Source organism: Coregonus lavaretus (genome assembly GCF_964263955.1).
Source record: "Coregonus lavaretus genome assembly, chromosome: 15".
Classification (NCBI taxonomy): Eukaryota; Metazoa; Chordata; class Actinopteri; order Salmoniformes; family Salmonidae; genus Coregonus; species Coregonus lavaretus.
Genome location: NC_140002.1, coordinates 219,955 through 245,308, shown reverse-complemented (window position 1 = coordinate 245,308; position 25,354 = coordinate 219,955). Strand labels below are relative to the sequence as shown.

The 25,354-nt window shown below is 43.9% G+C and overlaps 1 protein-coding gene across 8 annotated transcripts in view; it reads left to right on the top strand.

Moving 5' to 3' along the window:
* Positions 1-3,822: 3,822 nt before the first annotated feature.
* The window catches only part of LOC311142213 (la-related protein 1-like), a 53,490-nt gene continuing 31,958 nt past the window's right edge, over positions 3,823-25,354 (top strand). For 4 of the 8 annotated variants that reach the window (XM_084177809.1, XM_084177807.1, XM_084177808.1 and 1 more), the window contains exons 1-4: positions 3,826-4,473; positions 18,134-18,204; positions 18,584-18,649; positions 22,141-22,221. In XM_084177809.1, coding sequence (XP_084033935.1) covers positions 4,077-4,473; positions 18,134-18,204; positions 18,584-18,649; positions 22,141-22,221 — 615 coding nt within the window. In that variant the 5' untranslated portion in view covers positions 3,826-4,076. Of the gene's footprint in view, positions 4,474-18,133; positions 18,205-18,583; positions 18,650-22,140; positions 22,222-25,354 lie in introns of all 8 variants that reach the window. The other 4 variants (XM_084177813.1, XM_084177812.1, XM_084177810.1 and 1 more) reach the window with 2 other exon arrangements.

The window sequence follows — 25,354 nt, the reverse complement described above, 5'->3', positions numbered from 1 at the left end:
CAAGGACAGTCAAGTCTGGGGTGAACCAGGGGCTATATCTGTTCTTAGTTCTGAATTTTTTGAAGATGGAGAGGAAAGCACTTTTGAAGAACATCCAGGCATCCTCTACTGACGGAATGAAGTCAATATCCATCCACGATACCCGGGCCAGGTCAATTAGAAAGGCCTGCTCGCTGAAGTGTTTTAGGGAGCGTTTGACAGTGATGAGGGGTGGTCGTTTGACCGCGGACCCATTACGGACGCAGGCAATGAGGCGGTGATCGCTGAGATCCTGGTTGAAGACAGCGGAGGTGTATTTAGAGGGTAAATTAGTCAGGATGATATCTATCAGTGTGCCCATGTTTACGGATTTAGGGTTGTACCTGGTAGGTTCCTTGATAATTTGTGTGAGATTGAGGGCATCTAGTTTAGATTGTAGGACGGCCAGGGTGTTAAGCATATCCCAGTTTAGGTCGCCAAGCAGTACGAACTCTGAGGATAGATGGGGGGCAAGCAATTCGCATATGGTGTCTAGGGCACAACTGGGGGCTGAGGGGGGTCTGTAGCAAGCGGCAACAGTGAGAGACTTATTTCTGGAAAGGTGGATTTTTAGAAGTAGAAGCTCAAACTGTTTGGGCACAGACCTGGATATTATGATAGAGCTCTGCAGGCTATCTCTACAGTAGATTGAATCTCCGCCCCCTTTGGCAGTTCTATCTAGACGAAAAATGTAGTGTAGTTCGGGATGGACATTTCTGAATTTTTGGTGGCCTTCATAAGCCAGGATTCAGACACTGCTAGAACATCAGGGTTGGCAGAGTGTGCTAACGCAGTGAATAACTCAAACTTGGGGAGGAGGCTTCTGATGTTAACATGCAAGAAACCAAGGCTTTTACGGTTACAGAAGTCAACAAATGATAGCGCCTGGAGAGTAGGAGTGATACTGGGGGCTACAGGGCCTGGGTTAACCTATACATCACCAGAGGAACAGAGGAGGAATAGAATAAGTATTCGGCTAAAGGCTTTAAGAACTGGTCTTCTAGTGCGTTGGGTACAGAGAATAAACGGGGCAGATTTCCGGGCGTTGTAGAATAGATTCAGGGCATTATGTACAGACAAGGATATGGAAGGATATGAGTACAGTGGAGGTACACCTAAGCATTGGGTAACAATGAAAGAGATAGCATCACTGGAGGTACCGATTGAGCCGGTCTCTGCGTGTATGGGGGGTGGGACAAAGAAGCTATCTGAGGCAGGTTGAGCGGGACTGGGGGCTTTACAGTAAAATAGTACAAGAACAACTAACCCAAACAGCAATAGGCCAGGCATATTGACATGGGAGAGAGGCATAACGCAATCACAGGTGTTATTCGAGAGGGCTAAGACAACAACTGGTAAAGGCGACGAAAGTTCGGGCTGAGGCTAAACAGATAAACAGGATGGGGTACCGTGTAAAGGAACAGTCCAGCGGGCATCAGATGTGTAGCTGAGTGATCATAAGGTCCAGTGAACAGCAATAGGTAAGTCTGGGAGAAGTTCGTAGGCTGCTAAAGCACAGGTGAGCAGGAGGCACGGCTATTGATTGCGCGTGCTAGTGGGCCGGTGCTAGCAGATGGATCTTCGTAGTCGTCGCAACGGGAAGCCTGTTGAAACCACATCAGACGATTATGTCGGCAGACCAGTCGTGATGGATCGGCGGGGCTCCGTGTCGACACTAGGAGGTCCCGTCCGGTTGACAGAGAGGTGGATAGCCGGGAGATGGGCCTGGCTCAAGGCTAGCTCAAGGCTAACTGGTGCTAGCTTCGGGACAAGTGGTGATTAGCCAACAACAACATCCATTCGGTTGCAGCTAGCTAGTTGTGATGATCCGGTGTTAAGGTCCAGTGATTTAGTGATTCCGGCAGAAAATCCTAAATGCTCTGGGTCGATAGCACGCTGTGCAGACTGGCCGATAATTGTCCAGGCTAGAGCTGGCTGATAGGTAGTGCAGGCCACGGACAGTGGTGAAGACCGCTAACGGTGGCTAATAGCAATAGCTAATAGCAAGTAGCTAGTTAGCTGGCTAGTTGGCTAGCTGGCTAGGTTCAGCCGTGGGTTCTTGATAAAAGGTATGAAAAAATAATAGAATCCGTTCCACATTGGGTGAGGCGGGTTGCAGGAAAGTATATTTAGTTAAAGGATGGAAAGTGAGATAGAGAAATATATACGAAAAAATAAAAAACAAAAAAACTGGCTATTTACACGAGGACACAACATAATACACGACCGCACTGCTATGCCATCTTGGAGAATAATCCAAGTTGTAGTTATACACGTGGCGCGTTCAACAAATCAGCAAGTCGGAATGTCAGAGTTTCCTAGTTCTGACTAGCATGTGAACGCGGCATTCGACTTGCTAACTGGTTGTAGTTATACACGCCCCATGTTTAACCAGTTAGCGAGTCTGATTTTGTTTAGTTCTGACCAGCACATGAACGCGGCATTAAAGTCCTACTTCACTCTCCTTTTCAGCTAATTAAATCACCTGATTAACTTAACAAAAGGCACATCTCAAAAGGTGGTCCAGGTAACCTCATGACATGACACAAGTGGGGGTTGTGGACCTTTGCTCTTTTGTTCTCGAATGCTCCTCTATTGTTCCTCGAGCAAGGGAGGAGTCTGATGACATCACGAATCCCCATCAAACCAACTCCTTGAATGACCTACTCCTTTTTTCTTCTTCTACTCCTTGAAGTTTGCAGGTGTCTAGAAAAAACATTTTTTCCTCAAAACAAATTTGTTTACCCTTTAGTGTGTGTGCTTTACTGTATGTATACTTGGGATATCGCTTTTCAACAGTAAAAGTTAAAAAAGAGTTGGAGGATGTCTTTAAAACACCTATCCAAAAGTTGAAAGATCTGGCATGCATCAGCAACGCCTGGGCAGAGGATTACAGTGCAAAACACCACTGGAGTATACCTCTATCTCTCAATATTAGCCACAATTTAATTTGATTTGAGTGATATAAAATAAAAGTGTACTATACGTGACAAGTATCGTTTTTAGGTAAATGTTTTATCCATAAATAAATATATATATATATATATATATATTTTTTTATCCATTGTGGGCTCTGCCTGTCAAGCAGCAGAAGGGCGCATTTGCCCATTTAGCAAGCTAGCTATAAATAATGTTTGCAAGTTAGCTAGGAACTGTGTAAAGTTGCCTGACCATTGTGGTAAATTAGCTATGTACTTTTTTCTCCAACCAACGTATCTATGCATCATCAACGCCCCGGCAGAGGAACGAGACCATTATCATGTTTGTGTCGTGCAGGAGAAATGGTGATTCAACGGTCTTAAAACAATGTTGATAAGGGGATAATGTTAGCTATCTGAGTTTCACGTTTGAATGTCACATGCACAAGTACAGTGAATGCCTTTCTTCACTATACTTGTGCATGTGACATTAAAACTTGAAACTAAACTAGACTAAACTTTCAAACATTATTTATAGCTAGCTTGCTAGATGGGCAAATGCGCCCTTCTGCTGCTCGACAGGCAGAGCCCACAATGGATTTAAAAAATATATGGATAAAACATTTACCTAAAAACGATACTTGTCACGTATAGTACACTTTTATTTTATATCACTCAAATCGAATTAAATTGTGGCTAATATTGAGAGATAAGAGATATACTCCAGCGGTGTTTTTTCACTGTAATCCATTGGAGCGGTTTGCCCCCCAGCTGGGAATGGATTGTTTAAATTTTTTTTATGTAACGAAATATGGCGTTATTGATAACAACCTGTTGCGCGCACGTCTTTGCGTGGACACTCCCCTAGAGCGTACGTGCGCGCACCCTTCTATCGCGTGGTGGTGGTGATCATCCATATTGCTGCTTAGTGGTGGAGATTATCTTGTAATTTTAAAGTCTCTCGGACGCTTTTTTATATGTTTTAATTCAACACAAACCACTCTGCGTCTTAGACTGAAGGCTATTTGGTCTAGGGGTGGAGTGGAGTAACGATAGAAACGAGTTTACTCGAGGAATACTTCACATTTTATTTCTTGAGTTGAAAGGCGAATTTGGGGGATATCGTGAGGAAAAGGGGAAATGGCCACTCAGGTGGAGACTCTCCTACCCAATAATCCTCTTATCAAAGAAGAGGAGCATGGGCATGCGAGCAAGATGATACAACACGGAGAGGACTGTCTGGAAAAGGGGGCCAAACAGACGGGTGTTGCCGAAGACGGCAGCAATATGAAAGCAGACAACTCGGAACAGGGGGGGGTCGCAATGAAGGAGCAAAACTCCAAACAGGCTAAAGACGAGAGTAACAATCAAGAGAAAGACATCCTGGATCAAGAGAAGCAAACGACTGGACAAACGGAAGAGTGTGTGAAATGTAGCAAAAATGAGTTTGCTGAAGCACCCCCGCCCAAGGTGAACCCATGGACTAAGAAAATGAACGCGGTGACCGTGGTCAACGTCAATGGACAAGCACATCATGGTTTGTATTCCTCCCATAACAACCATTTTCGTGGTGACTACTGGGTTTATGATGCATTCACCTGAGCCACTTACAGGCCACACATGATATGTTGCTGTCAGATATGATAGTAGGGAGTTCCTCGCAGGATAACGCTGCATTGCAAACTTGCTCGCCCTCTCTTGCGCGCATGTAGTAGACTGCTCTAACTAGTTATATATAGAACAAGGCCCCAAACTATTTCTGGAATAGTCGATTGTAAGCTTCTTCCACGGTCTAATTGGAGTTGACGTTCCAAACATCGTACTCTGTCATCTCTTTCAGAAGAACGCCTATTTTGTACATTTGTGCAAATGCAATAACAAACGTTGGCTAGCTAAGTTTTTTTTTTTTGCCAGTGTCAGGCCTCAGTCGGGTACAAGTTGAACCCAGCGAGGTTTCATGTGTCGTTACACTTACTAGACACATCGACTGGGCGAATTAGTGTAATTTTTCTTTGCACGTTTATGTATTTTGTGCTATCTGCCGATTAAGTGACTTGCTAACTAATTTAACTAGTTAGCATGGCTGTATAGACTACTACCATTGTCACGGGTGGCACGCGTTTTACGTTTTAACGTTACTATTAAACGCCAGGTATAGCTTAGTCATTTTACCAGGCACTGTTTTGGTCCAGCTTTGTGGAGCACTGTTTACAGTGACATACTGCCAATTTATATTTGAAGCTCCCTGTTTTCAGTTGAGAAATATTAGCCCTACACGCTGAAAGTGAGTGCTGATGGCTAACAATAGCAACTGGGCCTAACTAGCTAATCCTCATGCTCGAACTAGCTTGGTAAAGCAGGCATATACCGGAATCCAAATCACGTTATTTATAAACACTACACTTGTGGCAGATAATTTTACACGTTGCTAAAATATATAAAAGCAGCCCTGGAAAATATTTGCTCAGTTTTATCCAACACTTAAGTCGTTAAAACAAATAGCAACGTTTATTGGAACGTCACGTGTCATCTCCACGTGTTCCCTTCCACTAAATGCCAAGGAACAATAATTGTATTATTGTAGCTGTCCGTGTTTTAGTACGCATTTCTAACAATTTTAATTGGTGTCTGTCGTAGAACATGCCAAGTTATGTGTTCAGATTAGCCTGTCATTACGGGCAGATAGCTGGCTCTTAAATTGTAATGATTCGTCATGGCTACATCCGTCGCATGATCACATGCTAGCTTGGTGCTAGCCACTAAACTAGTTAGCCCTTTGCTATGCTAGCCACTTAGCTAGATATAAACGTGGACAACCCAATTCGGTTGCTTGTGGCCATGTCGCCAGAGACGAATAGTCGGATCCGCCTGGTAAAGAATACTAGGTAGAAAGAACGTCGTTTTAATAGATAGTTCGCTAGTTTAGTGTTAGCTGTGTCACCACATGCGTTTGACACAGAGATTGGGAGGAGACCGGTTGCAAAATGTGTGTATCCCAGAATTCCACAGTGGTTGTGTCAAGACAACGTGGTCTCTCAGCCATGTGATTTTTTTGATATCGTCGATTATAACGGCGATAACTAATCGTTGGTACATTCGAACAGCATATCACAGCAGAGTGGGGCCGTTGTCATATTATTTAGGGCCCATTGTTTGCTTGGCTTTTGCGGGAAGGACAAAACAGGCGTAAACAATGCAACTAGGCCTCACTATTCGGACGCTCTCCCCCTCCCCCACGCACAGTGAGCCAGTTAGCTACTAGCTAGTGTTGCTAGCATCATCAAGTCTGCCACATGTTGTTTTGATACATGGCGAAATGTTATGCATGAATGTGAAATCTGATGGGAATTGATTCAACACAGTTTTCTTTTAATCACTAAAGCTGTCATTCGGTGTAAAAATTTAATCTAGTTGACATGTACAAATATTGTCATGTTTGCCTAAAATCTATTTCATGGCATCTCATTTGCCTGAAACGCCAGTGATATTCACTAATCATTGTCTACCTCTCGAGAAAAGCTGGTTAGGACTCAAATATGGATGTACGGTGATGATCTGTACATGAAGTATGGTACAAGTTGCGCAATAGGCCATATGTCTACATCTTCACAGGGCCCTACACATGTCTGTGTTTTAATAAAATCAACTATATATGCATTGAGCTTGTCTGATGCTTTAAGCTCACTGTTTGATGAAATAAGATGCAAATTACTTGAGGGAACCAGAGATCAAGATAACCAGAAGAAGAAAAGCTTACCCTGTCCTGACCATCCTCCTCTACCCTTACTCTCTGTTTGTTGCCGGTAATGGTGTACACGAGGAGTCCAACTGGCATTCCACATGAGAAAGTTTGTTATCTTACCATTTCTACAGAGATCTGCGTGCCAGTAATGGTTTTTCTATACACGTTTTCATGGAACAGTTTCATTTATAATAACGTCTTCGTATATCTCAAAATAATTGTCATGTGGTTAATCAAAAGTCTATCCAAATCTAAATGAAAAATGATACAAATCTAAAAAGTTACTTTTATTGCCAACTATGTAAAAATAGCCTATAAAAACATTGCAACCTGCAGGTAGAAAATATCCTGATTTTTAAAAACAAATGTCCTATAACATTGGCTAAGCATGGCCTGTCTGCAACGAACTTGAAACATTGAATCAACTAATAACTTGGGTCCAGCCTGAAGCTCCTTGCAACATTGTATAAAATATTCTGGGCCCTCAGAGTTTACTGCGCCAGTGTACAAAGGATAAGAAGTAATCAGGTAGGCCTATTATATGACGTTCCCATTGGATCAGAGCATGTCATTTTCCCATTAACACTGAGTGGTTATCAAAAGGGAGAGATACTTCAAATACTTAAATACTTAGAGGAATTGTCATTCTCAATGGATGTAAAAACAGACTTACATTTACGTCATTTAGCAGACGCTCTTATGCATAATTCATGCATAATATTTTTTATATTTTTTTCATACTGGCCCCCCGTGGGAATCGAACCCACAACCCTGGCGTTGCAAATGCCATGCTCTACCAACTGAGCTACATCCCTGCCGGCCATTCCCTCCCCTACCCTGGACGACGCTGGGCCAATTGTGCGGCGTCACATGGGGTCTCCCGGTCGCGGCCGGCTACGACAGAGCCTGGATTCGAACCAGGATCTCTAGTGGCACAGCTAGCACTGCGATGCAGGGCCTTAGACCACTGCTTGCTGTTTGAGGTGAAGAAAGTATTACTTTGAGAAGCTCCACAGCTCATTAGTGGTGGTGCATTAAGCCAATCAGAAATACTATCAGACCCCAAAATGGGCACATTTATATTCCTACATTTGCGCGCAGGCCTGGTAGCCTATAGGCCTACTTCTATGCGTAATCAGGTGCTAGTCCTTACTCTGCATTGACAGGCGCGCTCCGAACAAAAGACAATGACTAAATTGACAACTCGTAAATAGAATGAAATAAACCAAAACTTGTTTCTCACAAGTGTAGCGTAGGTTGTGCGCTCTGCAAACAACGTGTCCCACTCCGACAATGAGAACGGTAAAAGACTGGAATAATAATATATTGAATGCGTTAACAGACATTACCGTAACCAAACCAACATTGTAGATTAGGAAATTATAGGAATTAATGATCAATGTACTACTGGTGATATGTAACAGGGAATTGATAGACACTAACAATCAAACGCAAACAATTCACACAGTGAAGTTATGAAACAATGAGCGTGAACAAATTGGCGGGAGAGAGTGCATTCTGGAGAGAGACGTGCATTGTGCATTTTAGCCACACTCCCCTTCTTCTTGGACTGTGCCGTCTCCGTGGCCTCCGCAATGCATTAGTTCACTGAGATGGACGCTAATAAGACGGGTGTCGTGTGCCATAAAAAAAAATATATATTTACTACTGCTCGACTAAAACATTGTGGTCGTAAAAATCCTATTGACCAAACAATCGACCAGTCGAATAATTGGGGTCAGCCTTAGTGCTCGCATACTCCCTTAAGACTTTCGCTTGAAAAAAGCTGAACTAGTACTGTTTGTCCATTTTGAGATGCCGTAGCCAGTGTACACTTCCTCAAAATAGTCATTTAATCTAACTTGAGATCTGACATTAATTTTGATGTTTTGCTCAGGAGATCTTAGTCGTGCAATTTTACATCTAACTAAGCTGTTTAGTGCAGTATTTCTAAATGGAAAAAATTTGCATGAAAAAGAGTCGTCTCTCGTTGAATGACAGACTTTACTGAATAATCCCTACTGTTGACCAATCACCGACGAAGGGGCGTAGACTTCGGCTTGCCTCAAGAATTTTTTGTGCCCGAACAACCCAAAAAAACCTTACCGTAGTCCAAAACAAATAAAAACGTCATATATGCACAAACTCTTCCCAAACTGTTTCGGCTGGGACGCATGCGGACGCCTTTACTGTCTGCTTACTAGTTGGTGTAAATGAAGTTCTCTCGCTGTAGTGAGTGACGCTAGGCTGCAATCAAGTTACAACTGTGGTGCTCTTTTGTCTTAATTTTGTGATTAAGTGTTCGTTATAAGTCTGCACGTGAATGCAGCAGATGCAACAAGATGTTGATGACAATGCTGCTTTCCACTTTGATTCTTAATATAAACCCACAAGCGTTCTATAATTACACCATTGGGTATCTTAATGTCTGCAAACAGTTTGTCTTTTCTTAATAAGTTGTGGCTAAAATAAATCATGTTAGATGGTAATCACTAGTTAGCTGGCTAGCTAGTTAGCTAATAAATGTACAGAGTCAGAGCAAACGTGGCTAGCTAATAAATGTACAGAGTCAGCGCAAACGTGGCTAGCTAATAAATGTACAGAGTCAGCGCAAACGTGGCTAGCTAATAAATGTACAGAGTCAGCGCAAACGTGGCTAGCTAATAAATGTACAGAGTCAGCGCAAACGTGGCTAGCTAATAAATGTACAGAGTCAGCGCAAACGTGGCTAGCTAATAAATGTACAGAGTCAGCGCAAACGTGGCTAGCTAATAAATGTACAGAGTCAGAGCAAACGTGGCTAGCTAATAAATGTACAGAGTCAGAGCAAACGTGGCTAGCTAATAAATGTACAGAGTCAGCGCAAACGTGGCTAGCTAATAAATGTACAGAGTCAGCGCAAACGTGGCTAGCTAATAAATGTACAGAGTCAGCGCAAACGTGGCTAGCTAATAAATGTACAGAGTCAGCGCAAACGTGGCTAGCTAATAAATGTACAGAGTCAGCGCAAACGTGGCTAGCTAATAAATGTACAGAGTCAGAGCAAACGTGGCTAGCTATACACCCTGATACCAGTGATGGTGTTGACCTAGATCAGCATGATGTTTGTGCAACAGTATCTTCTAAATCAGAGAGGAATAGGCGAATTGTGAATATGTTAGCTACATGAAGTAAAGAGAAAACATTTAGTGTAGCCAAATATTATAGGGTCCCCCTGGGAAACACTGACCAACACTTTGGTTCCTACCCTGTCACAATAACTCCTCCCTGGCTTTTTCCTAAGTTGTAATGTCAAACACTGTATTCGAAGTGCCCACTTATATTTTATTTTAATTTTAAAAACTATTACGTTCCAAAAAGTAGGTGAATAGACAAATAAAGTGCCCACTAATATTCTAAATATAGAATTAGAAGAATAATTCTGTTTTCATGATTCCAACAGTTCACCAATGTGTTTTGATCTAAATCGCAAGGCAAATTGCAATTGCAATATTTGGTTAAAAATAAATCCTCGATTTTTTTTTGGGGGGGGGGGGGGGGCCCATATCGTGCAGCCCTACGTGGAAATGTCTCAAATGAGTTGCAGGAAATGCAGAAATGTATGACAATTGTGAAAATTATGCGGTTTAAGTTTGTTTGTTTTTATACTGTTCAATCAGAATGGAGAAAGACCCATTGAAATCACTTAGAATTTGTGTTGCCACTCTAGGGTCATGCACAACTCATAAAGCAAATTTAGAACTTTTATTATTTAAAAACGTAAAATACCGTCAAAAAATGTGAAGAATATTGTGATATGATATTTTTGCCATATCGCCTAGCCCTAGTTTGTGGTGGAATAGACTGTCTTTTTTTATGTCAGGTCCCCCCCCCCTGGTTGCCATTTGACCAGACATTTTGCACTATATATTCAGCTCTGAGTTTTGGGTTGAGAAAGCCCCTTTTGGGTTCACTGAGGTACCAGTCTACCAGAAAAAAAGGCAAAACTATGGGTAGTGAAGTCCTCCCTTCCTTTCTCTCGGCTGTTTCGATAGATCAAGCCGTCTACACAGGTTTGTCTCTCAGCTCTGGCCTTTTTTTATCTATAAAGAGCTGCATCTGTCTGGGCACAGCGATTATGGACACATCCCAGTGAAAGCTCACTGTTTTAAGGGTGTGGGTGGGTGGCCTCAGGCAGAGAGACAGCGACCTCCTCTCTGCAGCTCAGCCAGCACTCTAGTGTCTGAGCCTGTTACTCAGCGGGTGGTGATGTCACCCTTCTGATCATGTGACGCTAGCAAGAGTCTTCAAGAGATGTCTGGGGAAGGGAGGGAGGGAGAAGCTGTGTGGCTGCTGGCAACATGCAACCTGTCTTTTCCTCCATATTTGGTTCTCACTGGTCTCAGTCATCCTGTGTTGCTGCAGCTCTGCCGCTGGCCTCAGTCATCCTGTGTTGCTGCAGCTCTGCCGCTGGCCTCAGTCATCCTGTGTTGCTGCATCTCTGCCGCTGGCCTCAGTCATCCTGTGTTGCTGCAGCTCTGCCGCTGGCCTCAGTCATCCTGTGTTGCAGAAGCTCTGCCGCTGGCCTCAGTCATCCTGTGTTGCTGCAGCTCTGCCGCTGTGCTCCTTGGATCTAATCCGGCCCAGTTCTAGTTCAGCTTCTGTCCGAATAACTAATGCTTCTAAAGAATAAACAAGATTCATTTGGTATCTTTTCATGTCTGCTGCTTGAAGATTTAATAAAGCACTTCTCACATGCTCTAATTTAAGCTCTCAGACAGACATCCCATTTATAGGTTGCTTGCTTTGCTTGTCTTGTTTGTGGCAACTGAGATGTTAATGCAATTCCAAATGCATAGCTAGCTGGTTAGTTATGCTCCTTACCGTGGCTAGCAACACAGCGGAGCACAGTACCAACGTACTACGTGTCCTTCAGTAGTTACATGGTTGGCTAGCTAAGCATATGGGGTGGCAGTGGCCCTGTTCCATTCTGTCTCTGTCTGGTGGCTCTCTGCTCACTAACAGGGTTGGATGAATATTGCCCCCCCCCCCGGTACGGTATTTATTGGAGACCTTGGTGCTTACGTGGCACAGTGCTTATTAATAGCCCCCATATCGTTATTTATATTTGGGGGGGGGGGCTGTTTTCAGAGACTCGGTGCACTGTAACTCCCCTGAGAATGAGGCTGTGATCTCCACCTGACGAGGTTTGGAGGGGATGGAGGGGGCTATGATTATGTGCGAGTAGGATGGGGAAGAGGGAGTGACGTGAGGTGGATAGAGGGAGGCTGGTGGTGGGGGGGGGGTGGTGGCCATGACAGCTGGCTAATGCTAATCATTGCCTCTGGCTGTCTGTGCACGACTGCAGAGACTTGCTCTGATCTTGACTGCAGGGAGGGAGGGAGGGAGGGAGATGATTGTGAGAGGGTGATTGAGAGAGAGAGGGTGACTGGGCGTAGTGCTGCGTTTCCCCAGGAGCTGTCACAGGGGCTGCAGCCCACGTGGTTGACGATCCCTCACAGGTGGAGGCTGAACCAGAGCGGCTTGCTGCTGGGCTGAACACACAGACTTTGGGGTGGTGTAACAGAACACTTCTCCGTGGTGTCATACGGTTGAGCACACTGCTGCACTTCCATTGAAGTCCTAACCCCACACACCACACGGTCATATATATATATATATATATATATATATATATATATATATATATTTTAAAAAACTAAAAGTGTGCTTGTTTCAACTTCTTGACTTTTGAAAAAAGACAACGGCTGATAAATCAGATCTAGAGACATTTTCCTTTCACCTTTGTTTTTACATTGTAATACTTTCCGTCAGCTATACTGAAATTGTATTGGAATATGAACGGAGGCTCTATTTATCATATCCCAGGTAATTATATTTCTTTCTGATAACGCACGGTTGGTTGTGCCTTATCGCTGGTATTCAGCAGTACAGGCTACAGCAACGATCATCAACTAGATTCCTTCCCTACCCTCTCTTTCCTTCTCTACTTACAGTGAAATGCTTACTTATAAGCCGTTAACCAACAAACAAGTCTTAAGGGAAAAAAACGAAAAGATAAGTAAAGAATAAAACATTATTAAAGAGCAGCAGTAAAATAAAATAACAGTAGGGAGGCTAAATACAGGGGTTACCGGTACAGAGTCAATGTGCGGGGGTACCGGTTAGTTGAGGTAATATGTACAGTATCAGTCAAAAGTTTGGACACCTACTCATTCAAGGGTTTTTCTTTATTTTTACTATTTTCTACATTGTAGAATAATAGTGAAGACATCAAAACCATGAAATAACACATATGGAATCATGTAGTAACCTATAAAGTGTTAAACAAATCAAAATATATTTTATATTTGAGATTCTTCAAATAGCCACCCTTTGCCTTGATGACAGCTTTGCACACTCTTGGCATTCCCTCAACCAGCTTCACCTGGAATGCTTTTCCAACGGTCTTGAAGGAGTTCCCACATATGCTGAGCACTTGTTGGCTGCTTTTCCTTCACTCTGCCGTCCGACTCATCCCAAACCATCTCAATTGCGTGGAGGTCAGGTCATCTGATGCAGCACTCAATCACTCTCCTTCTTGGTAAAAATAAGGAAAAACCCTTGAATGAGTAGGTGTGTCCAAACCTTTGACTCGTAGTGTACATGTGGGTAGGTAGTTATAAAATACAGACCAAAAAAATATATACATTTGCGTGCCTGTTGCTGACCCTGAACCACTGATTAGCAGACGCTCTTATCCAGTGCGACTTACAGGAGCAATTAGAGTTATGATTTTTCACCTAGTCGGCTTTGGGATTCGAACCAGCGACCTTTCTGGTTACTGGCCCAACGCTCTTAACCGCTAGGCTACCCCTGATATAGGCCATCCTTCTCACAGCTGCCCTTTTGAAATATAATCTGATTTGCATGGAGCACAGTGTGGACGGCCTAATACCCACATGGATACATCGTTTACCACTGAACACCCATCCCTGAGTTTGGTCCATGTTTAGTGAACCGTTTGAAGAGAGGGCAATGTACAAAGTCAAGCTTTTCAATCCCTCTGACCGTTTGGGGAAAACTGCATTACTGCAGTCCCCGGATCATCTTAATCTCCTGCGTCCTAACCTTAGGCTGTGTGTTGCGAGTTTGGGTTTGTTCCATTGGCTTGTTAGCCTTTTCAGAGAACAAGACACTTTGGCCCAGTTCTTTTAATCATTATGACAATGGGTTTGAGTGCCACTGCTTACATTTATTACATTTTAGTCATTTAGCAGACGCTCTTATCCAGAGCGACTTACAGGAGCAATTAGGGTTAAGTGCCTTGCTTAAGGGCACATCGACAGATTTTTCACCTAGTCGGCTCGGGTATTAGAACCAGCGACCTTTCGGTTACTGGCACAACGCTCTTAACCACTAAGCTACCTGCCACCACTTAAGCACGAAACGCAGCATGTTAACTTATCTTTCAGCATGAATTTTTTTTGTTTTTTTGTTTGTTTGAAGGTCTTACTGAAAACACCCTGAGTTCACAATCAGCTTTGCTGATAACATATTTTTTTTTGGTAGGATTTTGACAGTTGGGGACATTTTATCTTTCAAGTTAATGTTTAATCTGGGTTTTTTTTAGAGCAGAGTACATGCACCTTTTATAAAAATGAGACTGCCTTGTTGCGGAGGGGAGGCCGTAGCTTAGGTAATAAATAAAATAAAAGCAAAATAAATTGGTGTCATCAGCCGTGGATGTAGCTTTTGGCACGTCAACACCCAATCTATTAAATAGTTGCGAAAACCACGTTGTAGGCACATGTCAATCAACATAGGCCTACACCATCCCCCAAATCCCAATACGTTAAGGGGGGAAAGAATAACTGGGAGGGATTACCGGGGGGGGGCGGGGGCGCGCAACTGTTTGCCCGATTCATAATGTCAGAAGCGTTAAACTTCTTTGACAGCCATTACCTTTGACTGTGGAACACTCGGGTAATTCGACCCCCTATCAAAAAGGTCAGAAGGTCATTGGAGAGGGTCATACTAAAACCTGCATTCCCAGTTCTGGGCTCCCCTTTTTATTCCGATTTAGTTCAGTTCCACCCTGCCCTCGTGCCCCGTCGCTCTGGATTGGCCCAGTTGGCTCTGCCTTTTTTTATTTGGTAACCACACATTCTTTTATTCAGACTTGTAGGTGAAAATCTACTGAAATCTTGTTAGACAGGGGTAAGATTAATATGATGAATCCTTTAGAAGGGTTGGTTGTAGATTGTTGACAACATAATACAATTATTTTGTCTCCAATGTCTATTGAAAACATAAATACATTTGCATAATGAGCACTTGTCTAGATGTGTAAAATGACTCTAACTGTAACAGTAAATGTAACTAGTGTTAGTGCTGCAATGACTCTTGACCAGTTCCCCTTATTAAAAAAAAAATATTTTATTTATTTATTTGTCATTTAGCAGACGCTCTTATCCAGTGCGACTTACAGGAGCAATTAGGGTTAAGTGCCTTGCTCAAGGGCACATCGACAGATTTTTCACATAGTCGGCTCGGGGATTAGAACCAGCGACCTTTCGGTTACTGGCACAACGCTCTGCACGTTGAGAAACACATTAGAAAAGCTAATCTCTGCCCGTTTTTTTTGTCCTTGATTACAATGTCCTGGGTTTCATTTAGGGAATCAAAATGTTGCCATTCGAAACAATGTCGTACATAAGGATTTACCTTTTCATTTCTACATACATACAGTGCATTCGGAAAGTATTCAGACCCCTTCACTTTTTCCACATTTTAAGTTACAGCCTCATTCTAAATTGGATACAATTATTTTCCCCCCTCATCAATCTACACACAAATTCCCCATAATGACAAAGCGAAAACAGGTTTTCAGAAATTGTAGCAAATTTATTAAAAATAAAAAAACATACCTTATTTACATAAGTATTCAGACCCTTTGCTATGAGACTTGAAATTGAGCTCAACTTGATTTGAGTCCTCCTGTGGTAAATTCAATTGATTGGACATTATTTGGAAAGGCACACACCTGTCTATATAATGTCTCACAGTTGACAGTGCATGTCAGAGCAAAAACCAAGCCATGAGGTCGAAGGAAATGTCCGTAGAGCTCCAAGACAGGATTGTCTCGAGGCACAGGTCTGGGGAAGGGTACCAAAAAATGTCTGCAGCGTTGAAGGTCCCCAAGAACACAGTGGCCTCCATCATTCTTAAATGGAAGACTTTTGGAATGCTGTGGGGGATGTTTTTCAGCGGCAAGGACTGGGAGACTAGTCAGGATCGAGGGAAAGATTAACGGAGCGAAGTACAGAGAGATCCTTGATGAAAACCTGCTCCAGAGCACTCAGGACATCAGACTGGGGCGACGGTTCACCTTCCAACAGGACAATGACCCTAAGCACACAGCCAAGACAACACAGTTGTGGCTTCGGGATAAGTCTCTGAATGTCCTTGGGTGGCCCAGCCAGAGCCCGGACTTGAACCCCGTCGAACATCTCTGGAGAGACTTGAAAATAGCTGTGCAGCGACGCTCCCCATCCAACCTGACAGAGCTTGAGAGGATCTGCAGAGTAGAATGGGAGAAACTCTCCACATACAGGTGTGCCAAGCTTGTAGCGTCATACCCAAGAAGACTCAAGGCTGTAATCGCTGCCAAAGGTGCTTCAACAAAGTACTGATTAAAGGGTCTGAATACTTATGTAAATGTTATATTTCCACACAAAAAAAAACGACACTTTCTATAAACTGTTTTTGCTTTGTCATTATGAGGTATGTGGTCCTCTGTAGCTCAGCTGGTAGAGCACGGCGCTTGTAACGCCAAGGTAGTGGGTTCGATCCCCGGGACCACCCATACACAAAAATGTATGCACGCATGACTGTAAGTCGCTTTGGATAAAAGCGTCTGCTAAATGGTTTATTATTATTATTATTATTATTATAGGTATGATGTGTAGATTGATGAGGAAAAAAACAACTTATTCCATTTTAGAACAAGGCTGTAACTTAACAAAATGTGAAAAAAGTCAAGGGGTCTGAATACTTTCCGAATGCATGCATGCATGCATGCATGCATGCATGCATGCATGCATACATACATACATACATACATACAAGCTGGTGAAGAAGTGAACACAAAGCGGCCATGTCCTGCTCCAGTTGGAGATGTATAACTCTTAGCGGAGACAGGCCCAACATCCCACCACACACACACACTGCTGTTGGCCGCTCACCATTTATTTTGTAAGTGGCTTTGGCTGAGTTTGTGTGTGTGTGTGTGTGTGTGTATATATATATATTTGTTTTTTACTTCTCACTGTGTGTCTGGCTTTGTCCGAGGCCATGATTGCCAATAAGGAGATTGACACAGATTTGCACGGCGTGTCAACAGCCCAGCAACTGAGCAGACATACCCAACCTCACCGGCTCAATGCTGCCTTCTTAGCTTCCTTATGGTGGTCAGTTGTTGACTACTTTCATGGCCCTCGGGTTCACAATGGACACAGGCTTTGGTAGAGTACAGTATGGGCTACATAATAAGATAAATGTGAACTCAGGTCAGGTGCACTATGTTCTCCACCAGTCCAAAAAATCGACTTAACACAGTGCTCTCTTTTTAGTGGCTCCGAATTTCAGCTGTATCAGAGAGCACATACTTCAGACAGTCCCATGCCATTGCTTAGGACCATATCAGCAGTTGACTGTGAATGCTTCCCAAATGGCACCCTATTCCCTATATAGTACGCTACATTTAACCAGAGCCCTATGGAGAACTTCGGAGGACTGCGAAGGTTCATAATGTGCTGTTATAACCTCCTAAAATGAAAAAATCTGACGTTCTCAATAATGGTCTCTATGAGATGTACGTACGAGTTAATGTTGCATTTGTGCACAGAATTAGTATTTCAAATGAAGAGAAGTGGTGCACTATATAGGGAATAAGGTGCCATTTGGGATACAGCCTGTGTTGATGTACTCGCTGTGACCCGGACGGCGTTCCTTCTGCCAACGCCGTGAGCATCGGACAGCCTCCTCACCGACCCAGAACATATTCCTAGTTTTGTTTCTGCTAGTGGGGTTGAAGGGATACACATGTGATTTACGTGGCTCCATGACTGTGTAGTTGTTAGTTCATTCCAGGACTCGTTAAATCCTAAAGACGACTCGGGTTTGCGTCCCAAATGGCCCCCTATTCCCTATACAGTGCACTACTGCTGACCAGGGCCCGTAGGACTCTACGTAGGGAATGAGGTACTATTTGGAATGCAGCAACCAAGACATTAAGTAGAACTCAATTTGTAAGTCGCTCTGGATAAGTGCGTCTGCTAAATGACTTAACTGTAAATGTAAAAACTCATTTCCCCTGTTGCCAGTTTTTTTTTTTTTTTTTTTTTTTTTTTTTTTTTTTGATGGCTGTAGAAGGCAGACTGTGTTGTGATGTCCACCATCTTTGTTTCTACAGAGCCGCCGCCCACAACAGGCCCAGCCAAGGTGGTGAAGGCCCCAAACCCCCGGCCTCGGAGAGGAGGAAAGGTAAACATCCACCTGCTGCTGGCCAATCCATAGCCTGTGTGTGTGTGTGTGTGTGTGTGTGACTGAGCATATGTGTTTGTGTGTACACCCGAGGCTATGCTGACGAACAGTCCATGCTTCCTGGTATGTAAATGATAGAAAACCCTCTAAAGTGCTTCATTCACACAGTTTGGATTCTTATCTTTGTTGTAAAAGAGGCCCTATTCTGGGCCACACCCTGTTGATGTAGTGGAGCTTTAATATGGTCAGCATAAATACATGTTGGCCTTCCAAATGGCACCCTATTTCCTATATAGTGCCCTGGTCAGGGAATAGGGTGCCATTTGGGACTCAAGACTCTCTCTAAAGAGTGTTAAATTCCCTGGACGGTCTTTTTTAGGTTGGAGATTTTGGCGACGCTATGAACTGGCCAACCCCAGGGGAGATCGCAACTAAAGAAACGCAGGTAAGTCAGCGCCCGGAGATAGAACTGCTGACACACACATACCCACACACACACACACACACATACCCCCACACATACACACACACACATACCCACACACCCACCCACCAGTGGCCAGTTGAGTAGGGCACAGTGCTGTTTTCAGTAGTAGCGAACACATAGCCTCTCTAGACATCAGGTTTCCTCCCCAATTTTTTTTAATGTTCCGTCTTAAAACGTCTGTACATAACAGAAGGTCAGCTTGGCATAGAGGGACTACGTCACTAGGCAACAGTGACTAGGCAACAGTGACTAGGGTCTGGTTTCAACGATGGACTCTTTAGGCATAGAGGAACTACGTCACTATCCGCTTGAATAAAATACTAAATAGTAGCTAGCAAGATGGAGATCAAGGAGTTTCTTTTTTATTTACTTTTTTTTGTGCTTATTTTTTATTAATTTTTTTCTCCGAATTTCGTGATATCCAATTGGTAGCTACAGTCTTGTCCAATCGCTGCAAATTCCGTACGGAGGTCGAGAGCCATGCGTCCTCCGAAACACGACCCTACCAAGTAACACTGCTTCTTGACACACTGCTCGCTTAACCCCGAAAGCCAGCCACACCAATGTGTCGGAGGAAACACTGTACACCTGGCGACCGTGTCAGCGTGCATCCGCCTGGCCAGCCACAGGAGTCTCTAGAGCGCGATGGGACAAGGGACATCCCGGCCGGCCAAACCCTCCCCTAACCCGGACGACGCTGGGCCAATTGTGCACCACCCCATGGGTCTCCCGATGTCTGCGACATAGCCCGGGATCGAACCCGGGATCGAGCCCGGGTCTGTAGTGACGCCTCAAGCCTTAGACCGCTGCGCCACTCGGGAGGCCCAGGAGGTAATGTTTTATAGAGTGCATTTCACAGGTGGCTAGTTCGCGTCAACTACCTTAACTTAAACCACTGCAAAGGTTTTGCCTGCAAGCTTTGGTTTCGAATCGCAACGTTCTGGCATGTCTGCTTCGTTGTCTGTTGGGAAGTTGCCAAAAGAGTCTGTCATTGAAACCAGACCCTTGTTACTGTTGCCTAGGGTCAGGTTTTTTTGTTTATTCACAAGGAACAGGACCTCTGCAGTCAGCCTCAACCAGTCTCAACCAGTCTCAACCAGTCTCAACCAGTCTCAACCAGTCTCAACCAGTCTCAACCAGTCTCAACCAGTCTCAACCAGCCTCAACCAGTCTCAACCAGTCTCAACCAGTCTCAACCAGTCTCAACCAGTCTCAACCAGTCTCAACCAGTCTCAACCAGTCTCAACCAGCCTCAACCAGTCTCAGTCAGCCTCAACCAGTCTCAACCAGTCTCAACCAGTCTCAACCAGTCTCAACCAGTCTCAACCAGTCTCAACCAGCCTCAACCAGTCTCAACCAGCCTCAACCAGTCTCAGTCAGCCTCAACCAGTCTCAACCAGTCTCAACCAGTCTCAACCAGTCTCAACCAGTCTCAACCAGTCTCAACCAGCCTCAACCAGTCTCAGTCAGCCTCAACCAGTCTCAACCAGTCTCAACCAGTCTCAACCAGTCTCAACCAGTCTCAACCAGTCTCAACCAGTCTCAACCAGTCTCAACCAGCCTCAACCAGTCTCAGTCAGCCTCAACCAGTCTCAACCAGTCTCAACCAGTCTCAACCAGTCTCAACCAGCCTCAACCAGTCTCAGTCAGCCTCAACCAGTCTCAACCAGTCTCAACCAGTCTCAACCAGTCTCAACCAGTCTCAACCAGTCACCTTGACTTATCAATTACTAATACCTCTTAGAACAGGAGACTTGGTCTAACGCCTCATTGGTGGGAAAACAACAGTGTGCAGGCCGGGGGGGGCGGGGACCCTGAGGAACAGCACAGGAGAATAGTGATGATGATGAGGAGACGTAAATAAAGTTGGCTCTTTATTCCCCCCTGTTTATGACGCTGCTGTGGGTGTTTAGTGGTGTGGGGGTGGGGGTGGGTAATTGTAGAGCGCGCTCAGACAAAGTGACTCGACTGGCTCTTTTGTCTCTCTGAGATCTTAGGTCGTTCTGCTTCGTCCTTAGTTAGCAACACACGGTAGGACTACTTGCACACAGCATAATTAGTTTGTGTCCCAAATGGCACCTTATTCCCTACATAGTGTGAGGAAAATAGTATATTTGAGAGCACACTTGACTATGGTCCTGCAGTTAGAAAAATACCCCCCCACCCCCCGAGAGGTTTAGGAGCCCCTCCCGAGAGGTTTCGGACCCCCGCCCGAGAGATCAACTTGAGAGGGAAAACATGAACTCCAAGGCTCAGGACTGCAGGCTTAAATATACATCTGAGACGGGTAGAGGACTCACCAGCTCTGCATGTAGCAGTGCAGTCCAGTCACCTGAGGCATCCATACATTCCGTCTTCCATTTTCCCAGGCGGCGGGTACCACGGACGGAGGATGCAACTCATTTGTGGCCTCTTAAAGTAGCATAACTCCGCAGGCTATTTCTGACAGCTGGGATCGGGGCGATAGTTTGTCACTGGCAGAGTAAACCCCTTTTTTAGACAGGCGGGGGGGCGAGGTGAGGAGTGGCTGCTGCGTGCGTTCTGCCAGGCTAGCGCAGGCCTGAGGAGATGTAGGTCAGAGCAGGGCCAGGAATAACCAGGCCTGGACGGGTCCCTATAGGACGGATGCCCTTTTAGGGATCCCCACAATAACCCCCGGACCTCTGCTGCTATTCTGGGGGGTTGTCGGCAACCAAACTTTTCAAACGCTGCTAAATCAGTCCGTTTCTCGAAAAATTAGGTAACATCATTTGATATTGATATTTTAGATCTTTTTTAAAGCTTTAAAATAGATTGCCGTTTTCCCCCAGAAAGCCTGTGAAGGTGTATTGTCATTACTATGTCCCAAGGGCTATTGTATATATTTTGATAAGACTGCTTCACTCATAAAATGTCAGTTTATTAATTGAAAGTGCGAGAATAGTTCAATTATTTTAGGTAATTTCTAGAATTTATTGGAATTGAGGTTCACACTTCAATGTTGTTTTCTCAGTGGTTAGGTTTGTGAGTGTAGTTTTAATGTGTGTTGTTGGGTGGAGGGCCTGAATTTCGGTGTCACACCTCAACTGCCACAACCCTCCCCAGACACCAAACCTCTTTAGAAACTTCTGACAATTCTGTCCACAGAATGAGAACATTTTCTATAGAATTCTGCCCATACAATGTCAGCAAATTCAATTCTATAGAATGAATCAGCATTCTTGCTCTTTAGTTTAAGCAATCTCATAACAATGACAAATTCCATACAATTTTCAATACACACCGGTTACATGTCATTGAACACAGACATATACACGTCATCATCATCATCATCATCTGTCATTGTCTGTGTGTTGTTGAAATTGCAACAAACAAAAAAAAATATTTTCATCCAGGACGCAATCCTGTGATTGTGATTGCGCCCTCTTGTCCTAAAAAAAACCCCCCTCCCTTCTGTCCCCTGTACTCAGATTGAAGTTGTGACTGGGATTGTGTCATGCCCCATGCCCGTCAGGCAGATCAGAGAAGTGGGCTCCACACGGAGATCCCCAGTAAGTTCACCCTTCACATGGACCTGGAGCTGCCTGAACCAGGAGCCTCCACGGCCTCCTGGCTCCATAGAACCTGAATGACCTGAAACACGGGATACTCAGTAGGAGTATAGTGGGATGGCCTGCTACCTGGGGTGACGTTAACCAATCAAAAGCTTGCTTGGGGAATTAATAATAATGGGGAGACTGTTGCACGGACCTTGATTTTTTTAAAAAGCCTACTCCTGGGTTGAACGGAACTACCAATCAATGGAGAGCCAGCATGAAAATGGTTTAGTCCAAGCGTAGACATAATGTGGGTCTGTGCAACCAGCAGTTTGTGGATGTCCAGGAGTATGATTGGGGAGTGGCCTGCTGGTTGGGGTGAACATAACCATTGGAAGCTTGATGAGTGGTGTTGATTTTAACTTCCGATCACACAAAAGGAATCGGTATTACTTCAGATTCTTCAGAAATTGGTATCAGGTGTGCGTGCAGTGGCCACAGGAAATTAGCATTATATTAGGTATTCAGTGCTCAATGGCCATTAACTTCCCATGTTAGGCTATTGGTTTTCCAGTAGTTTGCTCATTTATACTTAGTAATGTTAACAGCTATTCTGGTTCCTGTTCAAATACAGAAAAGTATGCAGTTCTTCTGTTTGAATGTGATTGCATGGGTTTGTACAGCGAGTGAGTTATCTTAACACATTTGAATGGACATCCCTATTCCAGTGCATTGTTAGGGGTGTCTTTGCTAACTAGGTGACTGGGTTTTTTGTGGATTACTTAATTTTTGCGACACGGTAAAAAGAAAACATGTAAAAAAAAAAAAAAATCCTAAATAATGTTGACGTGCGTGTAGTACAAGTGTGAAAACGACTAGCCTAGTCTTTGCGAAACTAACCCTTCAACTGAATGCTTTGCATCGTCTTCCTATGCAAAGTGCCCGTGGGAAAAGTTATTTAGCTTAGTGAGTGAGCTCAAACATCAAGTGAACTAAATTTGCATTTGATTTGACTAAGTCTCAAATTACACGCTGCATGACTAAATGAGCAACGTTGATTACACACAGGATCTGCAACCGTCTCTAGGCAACTCTTTGGCCATGTCAAGACTTGGCAGCTAATACAGTTTTTGTATTCTGATCATGGAATTTCTGATCATGGAATTTCTGATCATGGAATTTCTGATCACGGAATTCCGAACACATCATGTCCACACCTACGTTTAAATGTGTCCACCGTGTCCACATTGTGGATTCCCTTTTCCCCGCACTATATTAAAATGCCAGTGTGCATACTGCAAACGGTGGTGGAACAGGCTAAATATGATTCCACAACATCAACTTGATGGCTGTAGCTAACAAGCCAGCTAACCTCTGTAGATAGCCAGGAAGCTAGCAAGGAAAGCTAAAAGGATTGCAAATAGGTTACCATAACTCTAGTCAAACATTATTTTTTTTTTCTTCTAAATATTAGCTAGCTGGCTAGCATTTGAGGCCAGCAAAACATGTTCCTCACACGCTCTGAACGTATTTCCTTCAACGTTATGATGAAAACATGGCCTCTCGGTCCCAAAACACACGTTTTTCTGGAGACTTGTGGGTGGAGTGCTGATGACGTCGCCCACTGTATGCACTTTCGGTAGCCTGATTTGTGTCTGAGGAGAAATCCGCACACAATGCGGCCCTGACCACCACGTGTCAGCCAGATCTGAACCCAATGCGGCCCTGACCACCACGTGTCAGCCAGATCTGAACACAATCGGACCACAATGTGACATTTGTGTGTGAATGTCGACACATTTGGCTGAAAATGAAATCTTAAAAATGTATTTATAATTTTAAAAAAATGAGACTGGACCGTTCAGGAAAATCCGCCTCAGTCTTCTAAAAGCCTAACAGCGGGACAATTAAACAATTGTTTTATGCCAAAGACACCAGAATAGCTTTCCAAGAGGCGTTGCGTGTTCCTGAGAGGTCCGGTCTCAGTCCTGACTTAAAGTTGCGTGAAAATCTGAGAAGGTTAGAATATTGCTATCCAGGCGAAGTTAGTTTACGCCCAACATCAGTGCCCGACCTCACTAATGCTTGTGGCTGAATGGAAGCAAGTCCCCGTAGCAATGTTCCAACATCTAGTGGAAAGCCTTCCCAGAAGAGTGGAGGCTGTTATAGCAGCAAGGGGGGGGGGGGGGGGGGACCAACTCCCTATTAATGCCCATGATTTTGGAATGAGATGTTCGACGAGCAGGTGTCCACATACTTTTGGTCATGTAGTGCAGCTAGCTAGCCGGCCAGCCAGGCCAGAGAGCGAGCATTGCATTATGGGTTTTGTAGGAGACTTGAGCTGCAACAGTTTTTCACATGCTGCTACCAACTTTATTATATAACGCAGTGTTTCCCCTATATTAGCGGTGATGGCGCGCTGCTGCTAAATTGTGGCGCCAATAATTTTCAAAATGGTAAAACATTTTCAGTGTGAACTTAAATGACTAAAACCCAAGATATGAAGTATGTAGAAAATATATTGGAGCAATAAGATCATCTTTGAGAACTAAATAATCATCAAAATAAAAACTAGACAGTCAGTGAGAATGTAAAGTATAAAAAATGTCATGGCATTAGGCCCCTATTGATTCTGTTATAACGTTTGAGTCACTCAGATGGCATAAGAACACAGCATAAGGCATGGCAAAATGTCTAGAATTGCAGGAAATTAGCTTTAAAACCATAAAATGTTGTCTTGCCCCATGGGAAATGTCTAGAATTGCAGGAAATTAGCTTTAAAACCATAAAATGTTGTCTTGCCCCATGGGAAATGTCTCTAGAATTGCAGGAAATTAGCTTTATAACAGGAGGAGGGCCTTTAACACGCCGCTATTGGCCACACTTACTACATTGGCCACACCCCACACACACACACACACACACACTAACTTTGCCACCACTGCTGAAAAATATCCTAGACAAAAAAATGTAACATTTGTTGACAAAAAAATATTCTCACATAATATTAGTGTTATTTTTACGCTGTAAATAATAGGAATTAGGGGTTTTGGGTGGTCTCTCCTCTGTGTACTGTAGGTGAGTGACCTGTGACCTGTGACCTGTGACCAGCAGCCTTCGTGTTTGTCCCAAATGGCATCTTATTTCC